The sequence below is a fragment of the Bacillus rossius genome, chromosome 13 (assembly GCF_032445375.1).
Source record: "Bacillus rossius redtenbacheri isolate Brsri chromosome 13, Brsri_v3, whole genome shotgun sequence".
NCBI lineage: Eukaryota > Metazoa > Arthropoda > Insecta > Phasmatodea > Bacillidae > Bacillus > Bacillus rossius.
The window spans coordinates 29,581,845-29,609,341 of NC_086340.1; the positions used below are offsets into that span (position 1 = coordinate 29,581,845).

Genomic DNA, 27,497 nt, shown 5'->3' on the forward strand with positions numbered 1-27,497 from the left:
CGAAGGTGGCAGCTCACAGAGGCGCGGTAAAGTGATACATAGCGGAGAGCGGGAAATAATAAAAACCGTGATGCAGTTTAATGATGAAGAAGCGAAAAATAAATGTCTGCTCGAGCCTTTACAGAGACAGACTGCAAGAGCAGCGAAGTACACGGGTGTGAGTGAACGGTCCATAGTCAGGATTCGTAAAGTCAGCAAAGAACGACCACATGACCCACAGACTACGCCAGAAAAAAAAAATAGGTATTTTAAGTATTTAATAAACAATGGAAATATATCTTTACTACGTTACTGTTACGTAGTGTATAGTGAAGTAAAATGTTTGGGCAGTTAGGGTGCATGTGAGTTGGGCGGCTATTAACAAGTAAGGTCTTGATAGCCTATTGTGGAGAAATGATGAGTATGAAGCGTTGACGAAATGACAGAACGGAAAAAACGGGAGTACCTAGAGAAAGTAATAAGAATAGTAATATTAGTAATTAATTTTAACTTAATTTTGTTTTTCGTCACCTAATACAATCCATTATCATGGAAAGAGAACTTCACACTTACATTAAACAAATCATATAATATATATGAGGTTTTGAAGGTTATAATATGCATTCTAAAGTGGAAGTACAATGCAAATTGTATTTACATTTATAATAAATAATCGATTATAGGTTCATTAAAATATAAAGCCACACATGCACAAGCATTTTTTAAATGCCATTAACGTTGGTTGTCAGGTGTTTCCTAAACGACTGACATGAAGTTAAAGCAGCAAATATAACATAACAAGCTCCATGTTTACTTAAATGTACATCCAGCGCTAAATGGAAAGTTTTAGGTACGGAAACCGGAGAACGATAAGGGCTAGACTGGCTCCTGCGTCATCAACTGTGAGATAGCTTTCGCGCGGAGAGCTACAATTGCGTAATGTTTTGGTCGTTTGCTTTTTCTTGTAAGACTTTTGTTTTAATTAACTTTGAGAACACAATGAATTGAGAAGCATAGTTTTAAATTTATTTTAAATACTAAGTGACCTAGTTTTCCAAAATAAATCGTGTCTGGTTTTCGCTAGTTACTGAGTTAACATTTCAATTAATTTTGGTTAGCATAATGATTAGCAGACACCGTAAGTATATTTAATGGGACAAAGTAAAACCTTACAGGTTTAGATAATAGTTCGTTACTTTTCCTGACAGATGAGTACAAATATTCGAGCACAACCACTGCAATTTACAAAATGTTACACTTATGTAATACAAGTACAATTCATAGGATTTCTCACTGTTGGTTTGGTAACCCAGCGCTCTTAGCCAAAAGGCCTTACCGCCCTGGGGCCCCCACGGACGTGGATACAGACTTACGTAGTGTAGGAAGTAACGCGCCGAATGTATTCTGTTCTGCTAGTACAAACCTGGCCGCTGACCTTGACAATAGGGTATCGCTTCCTCTTCGCCCTCCCCTCCCCTCAAGTAGGACTAGGGAGCTCAGACGCCAAGATAACTGCCGGGCATAGTACTGTAAGCAGCCAGGCATACAAAAGACGTCTAAAAATAGATACCACCCCTATAGACTGGCCACGCGGCAGTGTCTAGACGAGCTCGGCGCCTCCACTATCGCACGAAAAGCCGTCTCAGCTGTCATGTTATCTTACCCGCCCGGCGGCTTGACGTCATATGTGACGTGACGCGACGCTTACCTCTCCCATCCCCTGCTAATTCTTCAAGGCTCATCCCTCCCAGAGCCACAAACCATGTAAAAACAATTCCCCCCCCCCCCCCTCCTTTCCAACTAACATTTCAACACATTCCCTCCCTTATTTCAACCTTCTGCGTGAGAAACTGTCAGCGTGTTTTTTTCTCTTTTTTTTTTACGCTGCGAAGGGATGTGGAAACGATAATTGCTTGAGCTGTCAAAATAAACATCGCTGACGGCAAGGGCGGGAGCGCATCCTGTCGGTCTGTCGCTGTGATTATCTACTCCAAAAACATGTCACAGCATTTCAGGATAGCATTGTTCTTATTTCTTTCGTTTATAGCCGAATGTTTTCTACTTGATCCACACAAGGTTAAAGTATCCTTTAACCCAAGTCTTGTGTTTCAGCATAATTACCTTATTTTTACATAAGCCGTGTTCGTGTATGGTTTTGATGCTCAAAATTGATCTGGGGTATAGTTCACACTAAGTTTCTTCTCATTTGTGCGCTGGGGTTTGTTCAAGTGGCAACCCCGTGTTCCTCCACTCCATTAAATACGAGCATATCAGTATCAGAAACATGGGTTTTATTGTACTGGCAATAGCACAGTGATGTGCAAATTTTGCAACTGTAAAGTTTCATGGGATAGAAAAGATTTCATTGACAAACACCTAAAGTCGGCTAAGCATGTGGCATTGGCAGCCAAAAAAAAAAAAAAAAAATTTGTAGTTGCAAACATCTATAGCAACGTGTCTGTTTTGTGTAACTGTTTTGGATTTAATTGGCTGTTATTATGCATATTAGCCTATTACTAGTATACGTGGATTGTTTATTAAATATGTAAACTATTATATTCAATAACTGCACAATTTAGTCAACATTTAAAATACCGGTAAAATTTCCATTGCATAACGAAAATACCGACTTTAAACCACCGCTTTTCTAATTTGAAAGTACCGCTTTTTGCATATTGAAAACACCGAAATTTTCCAGGCCCTACTCATTCATCATTCCCAATGTTCCTTTATCTCAGTTCTAGCAAAAGTACTTCCAAATAATCTAATCTAGTTCACTATTATGAGAATTTTATAATTTATATTTTGTACAAATTTATCAATTAGGGTATTTAGTTTAATTTTATGTGAACATTTCTCACTATTTCTTACTGACAAGTTATTTCTCACTAACTTTATACACATAACAGTATTTTTGCTAGAACTGAGATAAAATAACTTCATCCTTCATTTATCCTTGAAACATATTGTGAAATTTTTTTAAGAGGGATTTTCTTAGGAGAGTTTTACTGTATTTAAGGTGTAATTCTCTAATTAATTACAATAGCTGTAATGCATTTAATGTTTCGTCCAACTTTTTGTCACGGGATATTTACTAAACGTTACTTTCAAGCTTCTATTTAAAACTGAACATTACAGTTTTTTATTATTTATTTATTTAATTCCTTACATACAACATTTACTTTATCTCTTCGCTGAGTTGCTTGTTGCAACTTCAGCTAGAGTAATTTCATTTTAATTTGTATTTACATCTTATTATTCCTCGTGTATTTTGGTGTTATTAGATGTAATAATACATTCTATACATGCATTTTTTGTTTCAAGTTAACCTTTTATTGTTTACTTTTTTTGCTCTTGTTTGTACCGTAATTTTTTTTTTGTTCAATGTTTTTTAATGTCTGTTTTCTGTTTTTTTGTCTTTGTAACTAGTATTTTCTCATGTTGTGTTATTTTAAATTGTTACAAAATGACATGTTTATGTTTGTATGTGGAGTAATGTTATGTTATGTTATGTTATGTATGTTCATGCCTACTACCAAGGTTTTGCTACCGTTCGTAGACATGTGACAAATATTAAATAAATATTAAATACATAAATAAATATAAATAAACTGTCATGTACAAGGGTTCATGATAAAGAACACTTGCATCACTCTAAATTAAATGACGTCAATTATTTGGAATTATTTGGATTTGGAACAATATTAAGACATCAGACATTTACCAAATTTAAAGTATCAAAAATAAAATAATTATAATAATTAACAAAAAGAAAACGCCCACAGCCAATTCTGAATCTCCTTTCAGATCGCAGAACTTATCTCGACGCTCTCTTTGTTATAAAATGCTACAGTTATAAAATCAAATGTAATTATGTCCTAGCTAAAAAATGGTCTGGGAGTTCCTCAATTTAATAGTCAATTATTATCTACTCTGTGTGCTGTCTCTAACAACAATAACCTTATTTATAGACTTATTAAAAACTTAAATAAATTTGATATGCATTTTAGTTAAAAAATTTATGAACTTGGGAATTTTTAATTTTTTTATAGTAATAAGCCAGCAAAATTTTTCTTATTGTTCAGTTATTTTATGATTATATGTTAAATGAATTCTAATTTTATTATTGTTTTATTATTATTACTATTATTTCTCAACAACACTGTTCTGAAAATAGTGCTGTACCTATTTTAATAACTTATAAATATACATAAGTGTTTTCAAATTTATTTTTGCTTTGTAGCTGATTTTTCTTTTTTTTCTTTTGTACAGTGGCTGATGTTGTTTTTTTTAATAATGAGTTCTTGTGTTTTAATGTGAGTTGTCAATGTGTATGTGTGTGTTTGTTGTACATATGTTGTGCCTACCTTTAAAGTTTCACAGCTGGTAGGCATATTACAAAAAAATAAAAAAATAAATAAATAAATAATCTGATATTTAACAAACATGACTAAATAAAAATGATAAGAAAATGCAAAACCAACATGGCAAGCCAGACTGAGCCTTGAAGCGACGGAACATCCAAGATTACGGTGAGCTCCAACCCGCTCGGACACAGACTCGGTGCTCATAGATATGAGTCATGCTGGGATGTTGAGAGCTAGCACGTGACCCTTGCCTCACGAGTATGTCACTTGAGTAATAACAGCTACCAAGGACCTGCAACCACCTGATCACCCTACCGAGAGGAAAGAGGATTTGCAATCAGTGGCGTGAGGCCAGGTCTCGACAAGACAGACAAGTCACGCCCCCAAATCTGCCACGGAGCTGCTGAATATTCACCATAACTCCCGAGTGCAGAAAGATAAGACAAGTGATTAGGCCTGCGCAAATACTTGTTTTATGATGCGAAGCAACTATCAAATTTAATGTTTAAAATATTCCCAAAGTCGAATCAAATAGTGAATATTGTTCTCGTCGAAGCTGTATTAACCTTATTTGATAAAATATAGGATTGAAGTAAAAAAAAATGATTGTTAAACATTTGTAATGTTTGATCTGATTAAATTATTAAACAACTGTGCCCTATATATAAGATAATTCAACCAAATTATTAAAACAACAATACATTATATTAATATTGAGCATTCAAAAGAGCAAACGGAGCACCTTCTTTTGATTTTTTTAAGAAACCAAATATATTCTAGCAAAACATAAACAATATAAAAAAAGGACTAAATACTTTTTTATGAGTAAATCTTAAGATTTACATGTTTTCAAGCTTTGGAACAAATACGAAGCTTCATATAAGATGCAAAGCTTTGTATCACAACCGAAGCTTCAAATAAAATTAATAACAAATTTCCTCGTGAAGTCAAACTGAATATTAAAAAGAACTTTGATTGATTTGCTTAGTTAAAGCTTCACACAGGCCTAGACATTATAACAACACTAGAATGGCTTCAAAACTATAGATGGACAAATAAAGTGCCCAAATATCAACTCTTGAGTATTTAAAAAATTTTATATTTGAAGAAGAATAATTCAGTAATTCAATCACTAGCACCTATGTAGCAAACTTGCGTAGTTCCCTACAGAAGCTATCGAATAAAAGCCTGTTCCTAGCACCAGCTACAGTGCTCTAAGAGTGTTTATTTAGCCCTTAAAGAAAATTAATTGCTTGTAGGGTTATGCGAAGCTTCGGAAAGTTGAAGTCGAATCAAAGACTACTTTTCTTTGACTGTCTTCGGGTAAATTAAATAACTTTGAAAATTCCAATTTTTTTTACAGCAGAATACAGTAAACTCCCTATTATCCGCGGTGCGGATTATCCGCGCATGCTTCGAAAAAATACAGCACATACGTAAATCTGTATTTTATTACAAGTGAGCAAATTTGAACTCTCCTGACGAGTGTATTGTGTGCAGTATACAGTAAAACGCCTTCTCGGAACTCACGCAGTAGGCTGACATGCGTTGCTATTTTTGTCTCTGTCGCGCTTTGTTTCTAGTCGTATGGTTGAGCACTTTTATGTTCACATTACTGAAATGTATTGTATGTTAATAATTCAGTAAAATACTAAAATTCTAGCATCATTTAAAAAATTTTACTGTTTATTGTAACTCTAACTGACATAAAGATTTAGAGTTTTAAGTTGAAATTAATGTTTCCTTTTTTGTTTCCCATTTTTGGCTGTTTTGCGGATCATCCGGGATTTTCACTATCAGCGGTGGCCCTGCCACTTAATTTCGCGGATAATCGGAAGTGTACTGTATATTGAAAGCTTGTTTGGGGCCACACATTACATCTGCAGCGTCGGCTAGCTGTGTTTTTACTGGGAAGAAAACCATTCAAGCCATTAAAAATGGATTAGAACTGTCAGCACATTTTTATGGGTAGATACTCAATACTCAAAGCTTATATAAGCCCACCCCATAATTGCCCCCGGTAGTGTTTATGTGACAGCTCATAGTCCAGGAAAATAAGGTTTTAACCTGTAAAAATTTGTCCAAAGCTGAATTTTGGTACATTGGTAGCATCAACCATGTTTAGTAACATATTGAAACTTTACCACTGTAGAACACGTACGTCACTCAGAAAACATGTAGTCAAGTCCTAAATGATTGCTTCTTGCAATGCTTCACAAAATTGCCTATCATAAATGCAATTAAATTAGTATTACAAAAGACTCTTAACAAACCAACCATATTAATATAAAAACACTGTTCAAAAAAATATGTTTTTATCCTGAACGTGTAACTGTGACTTTTTTTATTTTAAAAAATAAATTTTAAAGTGCTAAATCTTTCTCTAAAACCGAAATGCTATCTTTCATGTGACAAATCAAAATAATGGTTTGTGGCTTCTGTTTATTACTACCACCAATTAAACTCTTCTACATAAATGTAAAAAAAACTACAAGGGAAGAAAGAAAAGAAACTGAGTAGCAAATTCTTCCTGTATGGGTGTGTTACTTTCCTCACTTCCGCTGCAGAGGTTCGCCAGTAAACAGTACTCAAAAATGGTATGAGTGACAAGTTTGTACGCACAATTAGCAGTTTTTCAACTAAGCTCTTTTCATATTGCTAGAAAAACACATAATTCCAAATGGCTTTTGAAAATACATGTTTCTCACTGTTTTCCTGGCACCAAAAAAAATCCCGGCTAATTCAGGGTCTCCCAATTTTCCCGGTCAGGTGAACACACTGTATTTTATTTCTGACTCTTGAAATGAAAATCAGATTATTGGTACTCTTTTAAGAATTGAATTTGAGATTCCAATGTGAGAAAACGTTTATTTCATACATCACTATTCAAAAGGAACTACTTCACTTATGCTCCATAACATTATTTCCACAGCATTATATTGTATGTCGTATGTACAATTAGCTAATCCATTATAATGACAATACCTCTGCCTCAGTGAGTACGGTGAGAACAGAGGTTAAGATATGAAAATTTTTATTTACAAGTGAAATGCTACTGTTAAGTCACCTCATTAACATTAACTACAAGGCATTAAAAATGAAAAATAATAATTATTTCAATGATATGTGCAATATGTTCTTGATGCTAGTGTTTAAGTCAAGCACGAAAACAAAATGTTAAAATTATCAGTTAACTGCGAAAAATTGTAATGTTCATGCATCATGTGCCATGGTGCTGGAATAGATATGAAGTCACACCTCGACTTTACAGACCTACATTGCTTCACAAAATTTTAATGTGCATATTACTTGTCGAAAATGAACCAGCATAATCTCTACTGTGTAGATTTGGCAGTGCCTTTACGAACCAGCTGCCTGTACAAAATCGGTGCTGTGAAGCCGAGGTCTGACTGCAGAAAAGTGCGCCTGGTTCCGTTAGTTTAAGTGGCAGTCCAGAACCAGTCCAAGCACCGCAACTCAAAAACACCAACCTCGTGAAAATACGTGAAAGTCTTAGCAGATCGCTGCGAGGGTGACGAACTTGTGCTCTGGAAAGTGTTTCCCAACTCACTTCAGTCACCACAGACACTGCCTACTACACACACACACTAAGGCCTAGTTCACGAACTATGCAAAAAAAACATAAGAACGCAAGATGCAAAATGTTCAGCAATCACCGGTTCACAAACTATGCAAGGCACAGTAACGCAATGCAAGTATTGTTCAACCTTTAACTTTCTTGTGTTTTGGCTTTCGTTTCCGATGGCCAAATTTCAAGAGAAGTATTCCAAAAACATTTTGACGCAGATGTTATCTGCATAGAAGAACCCAATGTTCTTTTTACTGTATATATCATGTTCACACTTGTTAAACTTTTACACAGTGAAATACTATAACACTTTCAAACTAAATTATTATTAATATGAATTATCAAAAGATACCAAGTATAGAAATTTGTTTTTTTTAGTTTTACAATTTGTAATTATGGCTGTATAACAGCATTTACTATATATTTACGCCATGTTAACATCCAGTCAAGATATGCTCATATGCAGAATAACTCAGAGCTTGTGATTAAATGTAGGCACATCCTGATTGGTATTGTTTTACTAATTTAGTAAAGTAGTGCACCATCCAAAGTAATTTGTTATTTTATGATTATTGCATTACTACTTAACATGTGAATGGACATAACTTAAAAATATTTACTGTCTGACTTTCAATTATGTCATACTTGTAATGATTTATGGAACCAAATAATTAGGGAAAGTACTAGTAAACATTCCTTATTACTTTTTGGAAGAAATCTTTGTTTAAAATTAAAACAGATTCAATACAGATTCAATCTGGTATTTTATATTATGTATATACACGTTGCACCTGTGCTTCACTAGGGAATTCTAAATTTATATAGAATTCTAGGTAAATTACTCTTAAAATGCAAGACATTATGAAATTACATAACTGAGAAAGACCACAGAAAGGTTGCAATACATAGTTTTTGGAATAAAATTAGTTGTTTAATATATGGAAAAATTAAACTGGACATGAACAAGAAATAAAAGCAAGCAGCTCTGTCTTCTTATAACTTTGATGTGTAAACAATTATGGTAGAACTACCCTGGTACTTTTTGGTGGTTTTCCATTATGGTACTTCCCCCCTTTCCATAAATTTAACGTAGCACTTTCCACTACACATTTAGTCATGGAATATCAGCCTTGATTACCTAGCAACTTAGGGTGTAGGCCTGTGCGAAAAATTTTAATTTCACAAAACAAAATATCTTACAGTTCGAAATGATGAATATTCAATTGTATTTGAAGTGATCTGAAGTTGTTGCATATCACTTCAAGTAATTGTCGATAATGAAGTTGAGTAACTGATGTAAAATATAAATGTGAGAGTGCCAACTTAAAATATATTAACGGGCTTGATATAATATACCACATTTCATTTCAAAATGTGCACTGTAACAGCATAATTGCAAAAGTTCACACAGCTAAACAATCTCCAGTTTTCAACCACTGCAAAAAAAAATATTTAATAAATTGGAAACAATACTATGTTAAGAAATATTTTTTTTTAGTATTTATAACCATAAATGTGAAATACTGTGATAGCACAAACCATGTACGGTAGGTAGCCCACATGTGGCTTTAAAAATTAAGACTTTTAAACTATCATAAAAATATTAAAATATATTCCCCCTTCAGACTATTCGAATTTGATATTGAATATGAACCTTGCTATGTTTCTGTGAATATAGTTACAGGATGTTGAGAAATACCTAGTGAACCACTATCAAAACACTATCGGAACTGTTAATTATGTAAGTTTTTTTTATAAAAGGGTGATTTATATAATTAAATACAGGCAAATAAATTAAAAATTTTATACAATCTGCAGAAACATACCAATTTTTAAGTTGGACAGCTAAAACCTTTTCAGGGATAATTCCCATTTAAATTAAGTGGACAGCCTCCAAATATTTATATTTAACGTGCAACTATGAACTGAAGTGGGGTATCAAACAAAAAAAACTGAGTTAGGAAAAGGTTGTTGAAATTAAAGATTCTTAACTTCCAGCATCATTGCTGTTTATTTAGGGACTTTTTTGTGACTTCCGTGACCAGTCTTGTTTCCTTACTTTTTCGTGACTTTTAGGATTTTTTTTATTCTTAGACACCTATTTTTTGGACGGCTAATACCAAGAATGTTTGGATAAGTTTTAGCAGTATGTAAGCTTCTTCGAATACTATTCTTTTTATTCAATTAGAATTTTGAAATTGAATACTACAATGTTACTAATACTGAATACTTTTAAAATCTAATTTTAACATATTGAATTTATTTTCCACTCTTAGGAGTCCAAGAAAAGTTGATCAAAAATACAGTAAATTATAAAGAGAAAAAAGAAAAAGAGGATTGTACATAGAACCATAACAAAGAGGTGTAAAAAAGAGGAAATTTAAAAAAAAATGGCATTGCACATTTTCCTAAACCAATAAATTGTAAGTTTGAAAGTTGTTTTGATCTGATTGTATGCATAAAATATAGTATTATTAATATTTTACATTAATGACACTGATAATTTGTTAAATATAAAACTAATATTTAAATAATGTTATTCTTTTACAATGATACATTCAATTCAATAATTTTTTTGTGAATGTGTCTGACATGGTGTAAGCCTATCTATTGGTAACAAATAGGGACACCTGTATTTCGCGATTTCATTTCATGTCAAGGTATTTCACAAAACACTGTAGCTTTTTCTAAGAGTCATGGCAAATTGTGAGGGTGCAGCAGTACGGTGACCACATTATCATCGGCCCCGTCAAGAGCGGGACGACACCTCTCACCGACCTCAGCCAATAACCACAGGAGAAAAGCTACAGTATTTTGTGAAATACCTAGACACGAAATGTACCTATTCGCGAAATACAGGTGTCCCTAGTAACAAATAATTTTTAAAAAATATTAAATTATAAACGTCGGAATGAGTATGAAATTATTCGCGAACGTCGTGCCGCCGGGACCGTACCTCCGGCACCTTGAGGCCCTGCACGAGGGCCAGGTAGAAGCGGGCCAGGTACACGGGCAGGATCTCCTCCCCGGTCTTCTTGGCGCAGAAGACGCGGCAGAGTGCTCCCAGGGCCTCCGCCCGGCCCGAGCCGTACTTGTCGCCCGCCAGCGAGGGCGGGATGTCCGCCTCGTCCGCCAGGGAGCTGGGCTGCGACGCCGACAGGCTCCCCTTCCGGCCGTCCATCAGCACCGAGCCGGGCCTCTTGCTCGGGCCCGCCTCCGACCCTTCGCACAGAGTCATATACCAGCTTCGCGGATCATCACTATCATCAGCGAGCAGAGCCAAGGGCCCGGAGGCAAATAATTTAATCTTCCCCCCCCCCCCCCCCCCCCTTCCCAATGTATTTAAATCAAAAATTTTGAAACTTCATAAAACATAACAAATTCTAAAGACTGAAAACGTTACCGTGGCCATAACTGTAAATGTGATCTGCACTTACTGCATCACTTGTATTAACAACAGACTTGCGATTTTCGTTCTATTTGGGTAAACCCAAGCATTAAATTAATGCTGAAACTCAACCATGCCTCCCCCTCCCCCCCCACCACCTCAAAAAGGTGACTAGGCCGTGGGAATTTTGCAACAACGATACACACAAAATACACAGAAATTAGGAAGAAATTCAGAACCGTTCTAGCATTTCCTCAGAATGATTTCAAGAAACTACTGTAAACAGTAAACATAAATCAGAATCCAAAGTTTTACAGCCATGCACCTCAGTAGGTCTACCTGCTGTACAGGATTAACAGTCTGGGATATTGTTTTTTAATATTGCCAGATCTGAGATATTTCAAACTAGAATGTATTATTGTGTTTAAACTTTTAACTTTTCATTAATGAAAGAGTTTTAACTTCTTGTAAAAAGTATGAGTGGCAGAGGAGGGAGGAAACAGTCATGTCAGTTGCAGCACGTGTCAATCACAGTAAATTACTTGACGTGTTTCTTGTGTTATACTTTATACATTCCAACCCAGTGGAATGCTATCAAATTATTGCAATGTTGTAAGAGAAATGTCAAAATAACCACAGTAAGATTACAATTAAGAGTATAAATGTCGTTGAGTTTTACCACAACATTGACAATAACAATCTAAAAACATTTCAGAGGTTTAGCTGGTTCTTGAACAAAATATTTGGGAGCACTACTTAAGATTTTCTTTCAGTATCCTTCTTTCACATGGCTGCTACTTGCACCATACATCAAACCAGGTGACACTGTTGCACTGTTAAAAATGTAAAAACGTCGCTATCATTGAACATAAACAAGAAAACCAAATTAATCAGCCAAGGGTTTTAAAATATATAAGTTATTAGTACGGACAAGATTACGTGGTATATTGCGATAAAGGCACAATAAAACCGAAAAGCATGTCAATATACCACATAACAACGAAATTCAAGTTAATACACCATAAAGCACTGAAATGTCCCAAAAAATCATGAAATTAATCAGCATATTTATTCAAAACTCAACTGAGTTTACAAAAATGTAATCTTTTGGTATACTGAATTCCATTAACGTTAATTATTTAGCAGGGAGTTAGTAGCAAAATTTTTGTATTGCAACTAATATTAGTAACTAATTTTTACATTACGACGTTGGAACATTTTATATGCATCTATTCTTGCTGATTTATTTTTATTATTCCCAGTAGTTAGACATGCTTATGAACATTATTATATTGTAAAAAAAGTATAATTTATCAGTCAAAATGACACTGTTATGCGAAGTAAGTATTATAACAGAAGTTAGTGTCGTATTTGTTGAAAATTGTGATATATTTATGAATAAACAGAGTTCATAAAAAATAAAAACAATAACACCGAAATCTCTTGCTCTAAAAATGATATCGGCTTTAAAATAAAACCATAAAATCTTGTCTCCAATTATTAGATTTTACATTAAGTCGAGAAACTACTTTCTTTAACTTTACAACCAAACTAAACTTATATCAAAATATTTAGAATGTGAACACTTTCTTTTCCAAGTTACAAGCAGGGTTTTTTTTTTAAAATTTTAATTTCAAAAGTGTTTGGATATGTGTGAATTATATGTATTAGAGCAGAAGTGTATTTAGGACCTATTCAAGGGTGGAGCACACCATTAATATTCTACCTATTTTCTTCTCTACACTTATTTAGATATAAAAGAATCCTATTGATTATTTCTTGTGCTAAAAAAATCCTTTTTGCACCAACTTTATAATTTACCAATTAAGTTCAATGTATGTTTAATTATTTTTTATTTACACATAATTTTTAGATTTTCCATACCTTTACTCTAGACATATTGGACTTTCCCTGAATTCCCTCTACAAACAAAAAAAAAATCCCTGCCTCATCAATCAATATTGCAAGATAACATAAATATACTAAACTACTAATACTTATAGAAAAACATTTCAACCCCACATAACATGACCATAAAATCTTTTTCTTAAACAATACAAAGCTTCCATACTAGTAATCATTTCCAGTAATGTTATGCAAACAAATATGTTGGTCTGTATCTCTGTAATAAAAAAACAATAAAGTTATAAAATATTAAAACAATACAGTTTATTGTAACCAAGAAAATGACATTGTGCGTGAAATCATTAAATCATTACACAGATGATGTATTGATTTTTTCACTTATATCTTTAATTAATATGAAAACAGAAGGGTTTTCAAAAACATATGAATTTGTGATTAAAAAACCGACCAGTATAAAATATTACAGTGGTGCCAACTTCCAGGCACAGCCATCAGTAATTACATTCAACACTCGCTAAACAATCACTTTGAAGGGTTTATGTGAGAAACTAGACTCTACAAAATAATTAACAACACTTCTAAACATTCACTAAATAATACATCCGCCAAGTAATTTAAAAATTACACAGGTTTGCAAACCTCTTGATAGTTTAAAAGCTAAAATAAGTTTCAGGGTTCATATTTATGTTAATTACCTACTTTTGCAAAGGATTTACCATCTCATTACAAGATATTTATGGTAGGAAAATCTGATTTTGAGATTTTTTAAGTTAATCTGTTTTCATAGAAACACTACATCCGTAGTTCTATAACTATAATGCGACAAGAAACAAAAGAGCCTTCTCTGATATCCCTGTGCCCATCCACAGCCTTCCCCTGCTACGATGAGGAAGGAGGACTGGCAAACCAAACCGTCGCACTAGAGTCCATCTTACATCATCAGCAACTGCATAACTCCTGCATTTCGTTTTGTCGCCTTTCACATAGTCCCCTTCAATATTTTTCACGTGCTTAAAACACTCTTTCCATTTGTCCACAGAATAGCTGCTGAACAACTCCTCGCACAATTTTCTTTTATCATCTAGAGATGAAGAGATTCCTTCCCGGATTTGGTTTTTCATTTCTGCCCATACCAGCGCAATCGGGTTCACTCAGCTTGGTATGGGCAGGTGAATGACATCATGGCCACATTCTGTGATTGACCCATCTTTTTAAATTTTAGTTACTGGCGCACTTTTTACTAAAAGGAAAAAAAATCTTTTGGTGTTGTTGAAGAGAAAGAAATATTGATTTATGTCAGCCAGTTTTAGATGTATTGTTTCAGGAATGATGCTGTAGGTTTTTTGTTCATGTGTACATTATTATAACTGGTGTTGTCCACTACTACAACACATTTCTCAGGTAAATTTGGCAGTAATTTACTTTTCACTCACATAGAAAAAATTTCAAAATTCATATCGTCATGGCAGTCTCCAGATTTCTGTTTTGACTTAAAAATGAGTAAAGCGTTCGGAATAAAGCTCTTCTCCACCTGAATGCACGATAGTCGATAATTAATCGTGGACCTTTCCCTATGGATTCTGTGACTCCTATTTCCGTATATGACTGCCAACAAGAACTTGCACTGTGTGTAGCACGAATATAAGACTTTCAAGGTGATAATATTATATTTACTTTAAACACTTTTAAACTCGTGGACTTTTATTTTAAGTGGCTAAAATTCATAAAATGAACATATATATTGCACACTTTTTTTTAATAATTAGCTGACAGTGATTTATTTTATTTTTGGGGCACACAAGACTCGAATGAATTACAGAAATCAACATGTTTAGATATAAAGGCAATGTTAATGACTACTTTGGATATGGTTTGAATTTCTTTCAGAAATAAGTTTCGTCAACTTAAACTACAGTTCTGCCAACCTTAAGAAATTCTCGTATTTGTCCAAGATAGCAATGTCTCCTAGCAGCTATGTCTGGCTTTTCAATCAAAATCTTTCTCTTTGATTGACATTTTTTCCACAGGAATCCTAGCTTCTTCAACAAATTTCACAAGTATTCCCTGTTACACTTCAAAACTCCGTCTTCTTACAAAGCCTTATTCAATTTATTTAATGTGGGTACAGATTTTATTACGGTATAAAACTTGTGACTTTTGCCACACAGCACCACATGTAAAATCATCTACTTCAATTATTTTCTTGTGCTCTGTTTTCTTACCCGTCGGTGTTGTACCCGTCGGAGTCGAAAAAGTCAAACTGGTTTTACTCTTTGCCTTACTCTCTGCTAGAATTTGTTTAACTGTTAATATTGAGACACCTGTTGCAGCAGTTGTTTCAGGGACATTACAAGTCAATTTAAACAAGTTTTTTCGTTCACTAAAAAATATGTTGCAACATTGTAGGCTATCTCCCGAGCTTATCCCCGCAGTGGCATGCCAGATTTAAAACGCAATTTAAATCCCGACGTAGAAGCCATAGCGTAGATCGGTTTGTGCAGTTAGGACTGCCAGAAAGCCGAGCGTGGTCGGTGTTGAAGCGGCCAAGTAACTAATTCCCTCCCCTAATCGACACTCTCATCACGTGATCACCCACCTTGGGATCTGTGCAGGTTCTTTTGCTTCTTGTCGCACTATAGACATCTAATCAGGCATAATTACTGAAAATCCGTATTACTTGGCGGTACTGCTAGTATGAAAAAAATTACTAATTCAGTTCGGTAATTTACCAGTATTTTTTTTTTTTTTTTTTTTTCCCTTAGTTTGAAGAGACATTTACAGAGTTCTGGTTTATTCCTGTCTGCAAGATACCTTATTTTAAACATTTAAACTATTAAGTTAATACATTTTTTGAATACAATTTTGTCTAGCATGAGTTTGATTTGTAGAGACAAATATTATGGTTTTATTTTTTGACTAATTTTGTTTTTACAACAAGAGATTTTGAAGTTATTCTTTTTATTTTTTATGAACTCTATTCATTCAATATTAACAAATTATTAAACAAATATGATACTTAAAACAGTTAATTATGACTGATACAAGATGCTCTTTTACAATATAACAATATGTAATAAAATAAGCATTTCTAACTACTCGGAACAAAAATAAATAAATTTGCACGTAATTGTGTGTTTGAAATATGTATCAATGCCGTAATGTAAAAACCAGTTACTAACAACAGTTAATAGATCATAAAAATCTAAAAAAAAATTATCAATCTATTTAGTACATCAATTTGGTACAACATTAATGCTAAATGTGTTGCATTCCTAGTGTTGAATAAATCAAAAGAAGTCAGTTTGTGTTTTGATATAAATTTTTGATTAAAAATTCTTATTATGCTTTCAGTTGCATTTTGGTGCTTCATGGTGTATTAACTTGCATCTCGGTGTTATAAGGTGCATTGACATGCTTTTAGGTGTTATTTCGGTTAATCACAATTCAACATATAATCACGCCCCTATTGATCTGAAATCAACCAGATTTCCTAATTTCATGAACCCCCTATAACACCCCGTTAAATGCGCCCTTTAAATACAATAACACAATATATAATAATACATAATAATACAATAATAATGTTGATTCAGGTCAGTTACATAAAGGTTTGTTTGTAGGAAGTATTTACAGATTTCGGTCTTTAAAACAAAACAAATATGCAAACACATACTTAGTGTTATAATATGTGTTTTGAAATTTTTTACGGTAAATATTATAGTAAGCTTACGGCTCAGCTTTCCCTGATAGACGTCCTCACAGCCGACGTGGGCGGCCTCGAACAGCCACTCCCCGAACAGGTGCAGAATGCTGTTGCACTTGGGCCGCGAAGGAGCAAGGTGGTTGCGGCCGTCAGGACCAAGAGATGCCATTGCTGAAGCACAGTAGTCATTAATACCATATTTAACCACTTTTTTTTGTCCAGTGACTAAATATATGTTGTAACACTACAGTGGATAACAAACATAGTGCCTAAATTTTCAAATTATAAAACTGCTTATTTATAAAAAAAAAACACTGATTAATTGGCTAGTGAAATTAACTCTTGCTAAACAAAACAAAAATTTTAAAAGTAATTAAAACTCACCTTGACTTGAAATTTTGAATACTTCTGCACCCCTATCAAGAACCATGGACAACATAAAAACACAGATACTCCTTTGTGATGGCCATTAAAAGAAGTGGCGATATTTACAACTTAAAAATCAATAGTCACAATTAAATCTACCACCATGTGCCACAGAGTATATATTTATGATGAAAGAGAAGTTGTGATTCAAAAAGTAAATTACAAACGTAAATAATTATTCTGGAATTCAGAGGAAATCAACAGAAAATGTGTTTGTAATATTGCTAAAGTAAAATAAAGTTCACATGGTTTCTATAACAACAAAAATGTGTGAATTATGTATATATAAGTTTATTTACTCTATTTTCACAAATACAGAATTTTAATTTAATCACACTTTTCATAAAATTGATAGGAATTTCTCGTATTTTGCAGTTTGCAAAAATTTTGTGAATTAATATTTAGTAAGGGCAAATAAAAATTGAAGTGAAAGGTTGGTTAGATTATGTGTTAAGTATGTTAGGTTAGCTGCTTAAAAAAACTTTTGTTAATTAAAATAATTTAACAAAAATGTTATGTTTAATTATTGTAGCTGACTTCATCTAACCAACCATTAACCTCAGAATTAATAGTCTAATTTTCGAGAAGGCACTAACTCCATATTTCCCATTTTTCTTATTATGTACCCATGTTTTACATGATATGAAAAAAAAAATTCTAGTGTCATTCCAATTCTCATTATTACTCTTCATGACTAATTTGGTATTCGTATATGATTCACATTAAAAAAACTGATATTCACACAAGACGTATTCAAAAAATTTTCTTTAGAAAAAAAAATATTTGTACTATTTAATTAGAAGGCAGTATTAAATTAACCCACGGCACAAAAAAAAATATTTATAAAACATTGATTTTATTTTAATACTAGCTGCAGTACCTAAATTTGCCCAGGCTGAACATAGGGGGCAGAACAATGTCTGCATTGTTCTGCCAGTGGATGGTCTGTATGTATTCTAGGCTCTATAAAACACTAAAGAAAAAAGTGAAAAAAATTTAAGATTACTGATAATGAGAATATTTAATTATCTATGTATGTTTGGCATGCATTGCAATGCCTCATTCAATTTTGTTAAGTAATTTGTTTGAAGTAGGTACAAATATACAAATCATCTCTCTATCCTCTCTAAATATATATCTATATCTCTTCTTACCTCTATCTACATCAATATACATATATCTATCTACATATATACATCTGTATCTCCCACTAACTCTATCTCTCTCCTCTATATACCAATCTCTATACATCTCTATATAAGCCACTATGTATATAGCTCTATACATCTTAATATCTCTTTATCTAACTCCATTTCATTCTTAGTATCTCCCTCTATCTCTCTCTTATCTCTATATCTCTATATCTTTATCTCTCTATCTCTCTTTTATATCTAATTTAATTCAATTATGTCATGCATGCACACTCAAAAAATGAAAACAGACAAACTGCCGCTATTCAATATGGAATAAACACATTTGCTGAAACGACTATCAGGCTACCTGGTATTATTTATATAACACACCAACTGAAATGTCGCTGTTTGCATTTTATTCAATTCAATTCTGTGAATTATCGCTGTTTCTACTTAATTAATTTCAATTCAGTAACGTGTGTGCACTCATACACTGAAAACACACAAACTGCTACTAAACTATATGAAATACACACATTTGTTGAAATGATTCGTGCACCACCTACTGTAAAATAGTTGTATATATGTACATACATTCCAGAAACCTTCACGAACATGCGCTTAACAACTCACCAAAATTTTATCGCAATTGGATAAATGGTAGAGGAACACATACGGTACAAACAAACGAAAATTCGAGAAGTGACAGACGCCCCAAACGATAGCACATTTAAAATTCAAGGCAACGCCATCTATTGACGAAGTTCAAAACTGAAATGTTACTAGCGCCGTTAGTTCGCTAGCCGCCACAAGCTCCACTAAGCGAACGGGTCTCACCATGCGTATGATCGTGTGGCAGACATAGAGAAATGACACACACTCACTGTTTGTGTGTCTATGACCTATGATTTTCTGTTACACAAATGAATTTACCCCTTTTTCACTCCATTAGGGATGGTATTTCATAGTAAAATTGTGACTTATGTGTTAATCCAGGTTATGAGATAGTTGTATGCCAAATACCAAGGGCGTATATAAGGGGGGGCCCAGGGGCCCGCCCCCCCCCCCCCCCGAAATCAGAAGAAAAAAATAAAAATTAATAGACCTTGCATGTAAGGCTGATAACTAAAGTTTATAGTGCAGGATAACATTAATTAAGCACTACACAAATATTTTTTTAAGAAAATTAAACTATTAGAATTACAAATTTTTTTAGACCCTTATAATGTTTCGTGGTTTCGTGGTTGTGCATAAGTTTTTTCAGGCAAAGTGGAACTTTGTTAGACAGGTGATACTCTTACCATTTAGGATTCCAAATCCAATAATTAAAGTTACATTGAACCCCGAATTTACGTATGCTTAGGTTTTACGAGGGGTGGCAAGGGGAGAATATTATCCAGGGGATGGAGAGGTAAGCCATGTCATGATGCCGCCTGCCGCCGTCGTGCCAGCCAGCCGGACTAGTGTCGCGCGCCCACTTACTTTGTAGAAGCTATGTACCGTCGCCACATTTCTAAACGCAATGTCAGATTTATTTTACTCCTCTTATAGGAACATAATTTAGAGTATTAAATACGATATAAAATAAATGTTGTGCGTTAACGAATGCTTGTGAATAGGTGCGGCAAAAATAAACCAATGAAAACATTAGCATTCACTTGTGCCTTTCTTGCGCGGGCTGTCTAAGCGTTACTTCACTGCGCTTCCGCTTTGAGCGCTGAAACTTGTCCTCAATTGTTTACATTGGACTCTCCGTTCTGTGCCCTCCCTTTTCCATAGTTCATTCTTATGTTGTTGGCACGTGTGTTATAATTCTTTATCTGCTTGTCTGTCAAGTTGGTTTATCTGTATCTGTAGCTGTGTTTATTGAGTTGGTGAATGTATCTGCGATCATCTGGATGTTCCTGTTCTGGAATCTTTAATTTTTATTTAAGTAAACTGCATTAATAATGAAGAGACAAGCTTCTATTCAAAACTTTTTTACGAAAAAACAGAGTGTAAATAGACATGTTAGTGACAGTGCTGACGTTGATCCAGCACCAGCTGTGGAAGACTTCAAGCAAGTAAGAAAAAATATATATGATATTGGAAACTATTGTCAAAGCAATTCCGTTCGTTCGTTAACGAATGAAGAAAAAATTACACTTGTAGAAAATATTTGGAAACTTCATCCTGTATACAAATTTCCTTCTACTTCTAGTAGTTCTTCTAGTTCAAATCATACTAGATCTTTTCAAATGAAATGGCTAAAAGAATTTGAGTGGTTAGCTTTCTCTGAAGAAAAATCAGGGTCTTTTTGTAAATATTGCGTAATATTTTCACACTCCAAAAGTGTAGGAAAAGGAGATCACCAAGAAACAGGAGCATTAATAACAAGGGCTTTTAGTAATTTGAAAAAAGCCAAGGAAATTTTTCGTAAATATGAAAATTGCACGTACCATAAAACATCAGTTTCGATTGCTGAAAACACAAAATCAATTGTTACAAAAAAATCTGAGTGTGTTATAAATCAACTCAATGCTCAAAGGAGATTGAATATTGAAAAAAAACAGGGAAAGACTGATCCCTATCATACAAACAATAAGATTTTGTGGAAGACAGCAAATCGCACTAAGAGGTCATCATGACAGTGGACGTATAAGCCTAGAAGAGCCAGAAAATAATGACGGAAATTTTCTATCACTGCCGAGATACAGAGCAAACAGTGGCGATAATGACCTAAAAGACCAGTTAATGAACAGTGGAGGGAGGAGCATGTACACTAGTTCTTTTATTCAAAACGAGCTCATTAACACGTTTGGTCATTTAATCCAATCCCAAATTGTGAAAAATGTCAGGAATTCTATTTTTTATTCCGTTTTAGCAGATGAAACAACTGACATTGGCCAAATAGAACAGTTTTCTCTTTGTGTACGGTATGTTGAAGACCAGTCATACAATATTAGAGAAGATTTCCTAACTTTTGTCCCCGTTTATGACGTTACTGGTGCAGGCTTAGCTAACACAGTATTAGAGACCTTGTCAAATTTAGGGCTTGACTTAAAGAAAATGAGAGGTCAAGGATACGATGGCGCTGCCACGATGAGAGGGCAATTCAGAGGGGTACAAGCTGCTATCAAAGGAAAACTACCACTAGCTTTGTACACACATTGTTCTTCACATAGTCTAAATTTGTGTTTGTCAGATTCAAGTAAAATTCCTTCTATAAGAAATTGTATGGGCGTTATCAAAGAAGTCTGCGGATTCTTCCATATGTCAGCCAAAAGAACTGAAATATTGAAATCAACGATATCTGACTGTTGTCCTGAACAGAAAAAAAAGAAACTTATCTCAATATGTGAAACACGATGGGTGGAAAGGCACGACTCAGTGATTTTATTTAAAGAGATTTTAGAACCAATTCTCCTCTCTCTTTTGAAAATAGAAGAAGAATTAAGTGACTCAGCACCTAAGGCACATGCTCTTAGTAGTTCTATCAGTCAATTTCAATTTCTTGTTAATATTTTTTTTTTGAGCCAGATGCTGTCAACTACACATAACTTATCTGTGAACCTTCAAAGAAAAAACATAGATCTTTCTCAAGCCATTGCAAATGTTACAAGTGTCTTAGATCTGCTATCTAAACAAAGGGAAAATGCCAATGACAACTTCAAATCCCTGTATGCTCAAGTAAAGGAATTTTCTACAAAACTCGACATTAAAGAAGAGATTCCTAGAGTTTGTCGCCTTCAAACAGCCCGCAGCACAGAAGAAGAATACTACCGACGAGCTGTTTATGTACCTTACCTTGATGATTTTTGTAATTCACTGAAAGAACGCTTTGAATCTCACAAGGATACAGTTGCATCCTTACAACAAATCCTTCCAGAATTTTGTATCAAAACAGATTTATGTTCATTGGAAGCTGCTTTCAATTTCTACGAAGATGATTTGTCACATAGAGAGGTCGTGCAAAGTGAGTTTATGTTGTGGAAAGAAAAGTGGAGTCAGGAAAAATCAGAAAATCTTCCCAAAACAGCCATTAGTTCTCTAGAAAAGTGTGACAAGACTTTCTTCCCTAACATTATTATAATCTCTTGAAACTGCTAGCAGTTCTGCCTGTTTCTGTCGCAACCGTAGAAAGAAGCTTCTCAAGCTTAAGAAGATTGAAGACTTACATAATAAATACCACATCAGAAACTAGGCTTAATGGATTAGCATTACTTTCGATCCATAGAGACATTAAAATAAGCGATGAAGAAGTACTTGATAAATTTGCTAGTAAACCAAGAAATCTGGACTTCGTTTTGTAAACGTTACATAAAAAGCGAATTTTTAAAATGTATTTACATCATTACACCCTTTTTATAGCTCAAAAATAATAAACCAACATTCTTTTCCATTGTACAAAATTTACTTTTGTTGGGACAAGAGGGAAAAAAATCTTTACTAAAAAAAGGTAACACATTAAGTAAAAAAGAAAAAAGTAAAGGGAAAAGGGAAATTAATATAAACGTGAATACAATTAAATGTTAAATACGCACGTTTTTCAAAACAACGTGTTATTATATTATAAAAAATCAATGCAGTTCTGTTATAAAAATAACCGAAAACATAAATAAATAGAAATAATAAATATATTGTTTAGTCCTAAAACTTTCCTAAAAACCCTTTGTAAACTTACATAATCATTAAATGATGTTGATTAAAAAAAAAGCAAGCATAAATGATGGTAAGCTCGGTCATATTGGGCCCCCCCCAAAATTATAACCTATATTCGCCACTGCCAAATACCATCCAAATCTGTTCAGCAGTTCGGGTATCAAGGAGTAACAAACATACACACAAACTTTTGCTTTTATAATACAAGTAGGATATATCCACATTTTTTATATAATTACGTATATCATATAAGAGAATACAAGCATTAGTATTGAGTTGTTACTAGTACTACTTAACTTAAACGAAGCCAGGATGTTCATTTCAAATGGCCTTAGCAGAAAAAGAGCTATAATTATTGAAATATTATTGTATTTAACAGTTAAAGTTCTCCAGAATAATATGATACCACAAAAAGGTTGTGTGTGACAATGTGATGTGTACGTATGCAGTGCAACTCACACGTGATACTAGATGCAGACGACGGGCCTGAGTTCGGAGTTGATGGCAGATGAACAGAGCCACTCATTCGTCCGCTAGTCAAGCCGATCAGAGATGACTTTGGTACCCCTGTCGTCACATGTGCATATATTACATTTCAATCTCCAAAAGAGTGCCCCATCTGAATTAAAAACCTACTTCTCAATCATTAAAAGAAAATTATTAGCTGTCATATTTATACATAAGTGCTACAATAATAAAATTACCTGTAATTATCTACTTGACAATACAGGTATTAAAGTACCTACCTTTAACAGTCATCAGAAAACATTTTTATGCACATTAAGTAAGACTAATGACATTTTATACAGTACTATTTCAAATTACAATAATTATAGTAGTTATTTTCCTCTTAACTGATAATAAAATAAATATAAACAATCTTACTATCTCAATTTAAACCTATATTATATGTTGAGGATTTAATAATATTGTTATGTTGTATATACTATGTTGCTTAATTTATAAAGTTTTCATGTTAAATCTTTTGTTATCAGTAGATGTAATACTGGTTTTCTTTTTCCTTATTACAGTTTTTTTGTTTGTATGTTTGTTGTCAATTATTTGTACTAAGTATGGTTTTGTCATTGTCAATTATGTATTTTTTTAGTTTTATTGTGCCTACCATCCAAGTCGAAAATTTTACTTTGCAGTGTGCAGCAAACTCAAGACGTATCAAAGTCTTTATCTAATTAAGACTAGATTTATTTGTCATAGCAAGTCCTTTGATGTGTATTCACCTTGCAATTTGAAAAGGATGTCTGATAAGGCAAGACCTGAGTGCTATCATTTAACATACGAGTAAAAATAATAACGTAAAAACAGAAAGTACTGCTATAGCATCGCATTTGTAATGGTAAGAAACATGCTATCATCAATAAAATATGAAATCAACCACAAGAATGGACAACCTACTCTAAACTTTGCACTATTTTTTTCTAATTTAAGGCTCAATATCGCACACCTAGTTGGTTATTTCATTTCCTTGACATTACTATTATTTCAGGAATTTTTCTGTAAATTTATCATTATAGCGCTCTTGCATATTATTTTTAGTCTCAAAATTTTCTCAAACGATATTTTCTAAAAATTATCTGATAGTGGTAAAAAAAAATATATGCAGGTGTTCATAATTATAATCAGAAGTGCAACAGTTCACAGCCTGAAAAGAACATTTAGCAAAATTTGGTGAGAAAATTTGTGATAAAAAAATGCAAGCAAGTTACTGGAATAAATTTACAGTAAAATCCAACTAAGAGTAGTTACAAGAAAATAAAATAACCAACTCTACACAAGACACCAAGCCATAAACCACTGTCACACTAGCTATTTTATTTTGTTTTCATAATGAAATTTCCACTATCATATTCTACAAGTTGTATAAAATTACAAAATTCTACACACATTGCTCTATTATAACTATTCCAAAATGTACGCAGTGCACTCAAAAAATCTTACCACCAACCACATTACTTGTCTTTACTATTTGTCTTCAATTTTTTTTAACATCATGTTACAGTAATTTTCTTAACTAACTAAAAATTCTACACAAAAAAATTTCTTAACATAGCAAAAAAATGTTGGAAAACAATTCTTTCCACTGCTTACGCAATCACAATGTACAATTTATTCTACAATGTAAAAAATATATATAACATGGTATTGCTTTTGATGAGGATGTCTACAAATCTCTTGTGAACCAGTCTATCAGAACCTTTATGTAAAATTATCTTACATTTTTTTTATATCATAGGGTCATTTTTTATGTATAATAAGCAAAATTAACCATATAATACTAAATACTATATCTCATATTCACAGGAATGTGCTGATTGTTAAGTTAGAAAGCTAAAACATTTACAGAGATAATTCCCACATGATTTAAGTGAACAGTCTCCTGCTTTTATTATTAAATGAATGACTAAAATAAAGTGGGTCATTAAAAAAAAGATAATTGTTCCTTATTGTGTATCTAGTTATACACCTATCCCTCACTTAGCACGACTAATTCGTTCCTAAAAATGCTCGTGTTATTCGAAATCACGTATTCTGAAGCATTAGTTTCCATAAATAGCCAGACTAATTTATTTTATGTGTTCCAAAATTGTATAGGAAAATATACTTTATGTAATATAAATGCGTAGAATAACACTCAACGATAAATATGTCACACCATTCATCTTTATATGCCTCCCATCGCGCTTTGTATGACAAATACGACACCGCCTAACGGGAGATACGTGGTTATGTACTTTATCGTCAGTTGGCTGGCTGACTTGCCCGCCCGGGCATGACCAACTCACGTTGCGTACCTTTTCAAACTATCCTTTACTGACAGTGAAACCGATATTATTGTCCGGATAAATAACATTTTAATTATTCAAAAATTAAAGTGCTTATTTGCACCACCTGTTCACACCAATCCTGTCAGGCCAAAGATTATTTTCTTCATTGCAACATTCATTTAACAACCTTTTCCACGTGAATGATCTGTTCATTTCTGTTACGGTATACCATGTCAAATATATTCCCTTAAGTACAACCAACAGCATTATACTTATATAAACTTTTACTTATTTCGTACAATTGTGCGCACAGTTGACTTACTTAAAACTAAAGTGCGACCAACTTAAGCATGGCCTTCATTACAATTTGTGCGCCGTTAATACTTATAGTTTTGTCTCAAATACCAGAACACGATGCATTATGAGTGATCAAGCACGTACAGTTACCGGCAGGTGAAGAGGGCATATGTTGCTTTTGTTTGAGTGAATTCCCTGCCACTGGCTAGACTGAGTTCACGGCCCGGTTTGTGGCCAGGCGACAACGGTACGGCACGGCGGCATATGCGGGCACGTAAAATATTTGGTCCTTTACACTCCATAGATGCAATTTAAATTGCCATAGCTGATGTTTGTACAACAGCTGATAGCATAGTCAGACCTGCGTGCACATCTCTTCCTCCCTTGTTTGGCTAACTGTATCCCACGGCACATCTGTTGTTTACAGAAGTTGAAACAGACATTGTGGCATGGTGCAAGACTTAAAATTTTTTGCCTGCCGAGATATAGTGCTAACTGAAATTTACAGACGTGCTATTCAAGACTGGGGCAGTAAAATTCACATTGCGCTGAATGAATCCGCACAATCTGAAAACGTGCTAAGTGAGGGATAGGTATATTTTAAAATAAAATATTAAAATTAAGAAAATAAATGCTTGTGTTTGTGATGCTAAATGAATCCGCACAATCTGAAAACGTGCTAAGTGAGGGATAGGTATATTTTAAAATAAAATATTAAAATTAAAAAAAAAATTGCTTGTGTTTGTGATGCAAAGTTGTAGAATTACCAAAATATATTTCATTTTGAAAAAATGTATAAAACTTTGATGAAAATTGTTTCTGGGAGCAATTGTTTGTGTAACAAATACAATTGTGTTTTAACATAAAATATTAAAATAAATTAAGCAGTTAAATGTGTTTGTGATGCTAAATTATACTATAACCAAAATGTATTTGATTTTTAAAATATGAATTATAAACCTTTGAAATAAACTGGAGATACAAAAAAGAAAAATTACCAAAAATAATGTGCAAGTTAGCAAAACGGTGCTTGAAATTAAAGTTTCATGACTTCCAGTACATTTAGACTTTATTCCAGGACTTTATCATGACTTTCATGATCTTTAGACACCCTGTTGAACCAGATCAACACCCAGGATACACTCAAAATGTCTACAATGTACGAAAGCCAAAATGTGTGCTACCACTTCAGTGACTTGCTTGAAAGGGGCTGGAAGTAACGGTAAGACAGACACCAACACTATGAAAAACTAACTACTAGGCCTGTGCAAATACTAGAATTTTTTATGCGAAGTGAATATCAAATCAAACGTTAAAAATATTCG

At 33.6% G+C, this 27,497-nt stretch overlaps 1 protein-coding gene across 3 annotated transcripts in view; it reads right to left on the minus strand.

Moving 5' to 3' along the window:
- LOC134538416 (ral GTPase-activating protein subunit beta) overlaps positions 1–27,497 on the minus strand; it is a 159,360-nt gene that overhangs the window by 94,162 nt on the left and 37,701 nt on the right. The window contains exons 9-12 of one of the 3 annotated variants that reach the window (XM_063379717.1): positions 23,552–23,659; positions 16,920–17,063; positions 10,892–11,157; positions 7,838–7,894 (exon numbers count right to left, since the gene is read on the minus strand). In XM_063379717.1, coding sequence (XP_063235787.1) covers positions 7,838–7,894; positions 10,892–11,157; positions 16,920–17,063; positions 23,552–23,659 — 575 coding nt within the window. The remainder of the gene's footprint in view (positions 1–7,837; positions 7,895–10,891; positions 11,158–16,919; positions 17,064–23,551; positions 23,660–27,497) is intronic. The other 2 variants (XM_063379718.1, XM_063379719.1) reach the window with 2 other exon arrangements.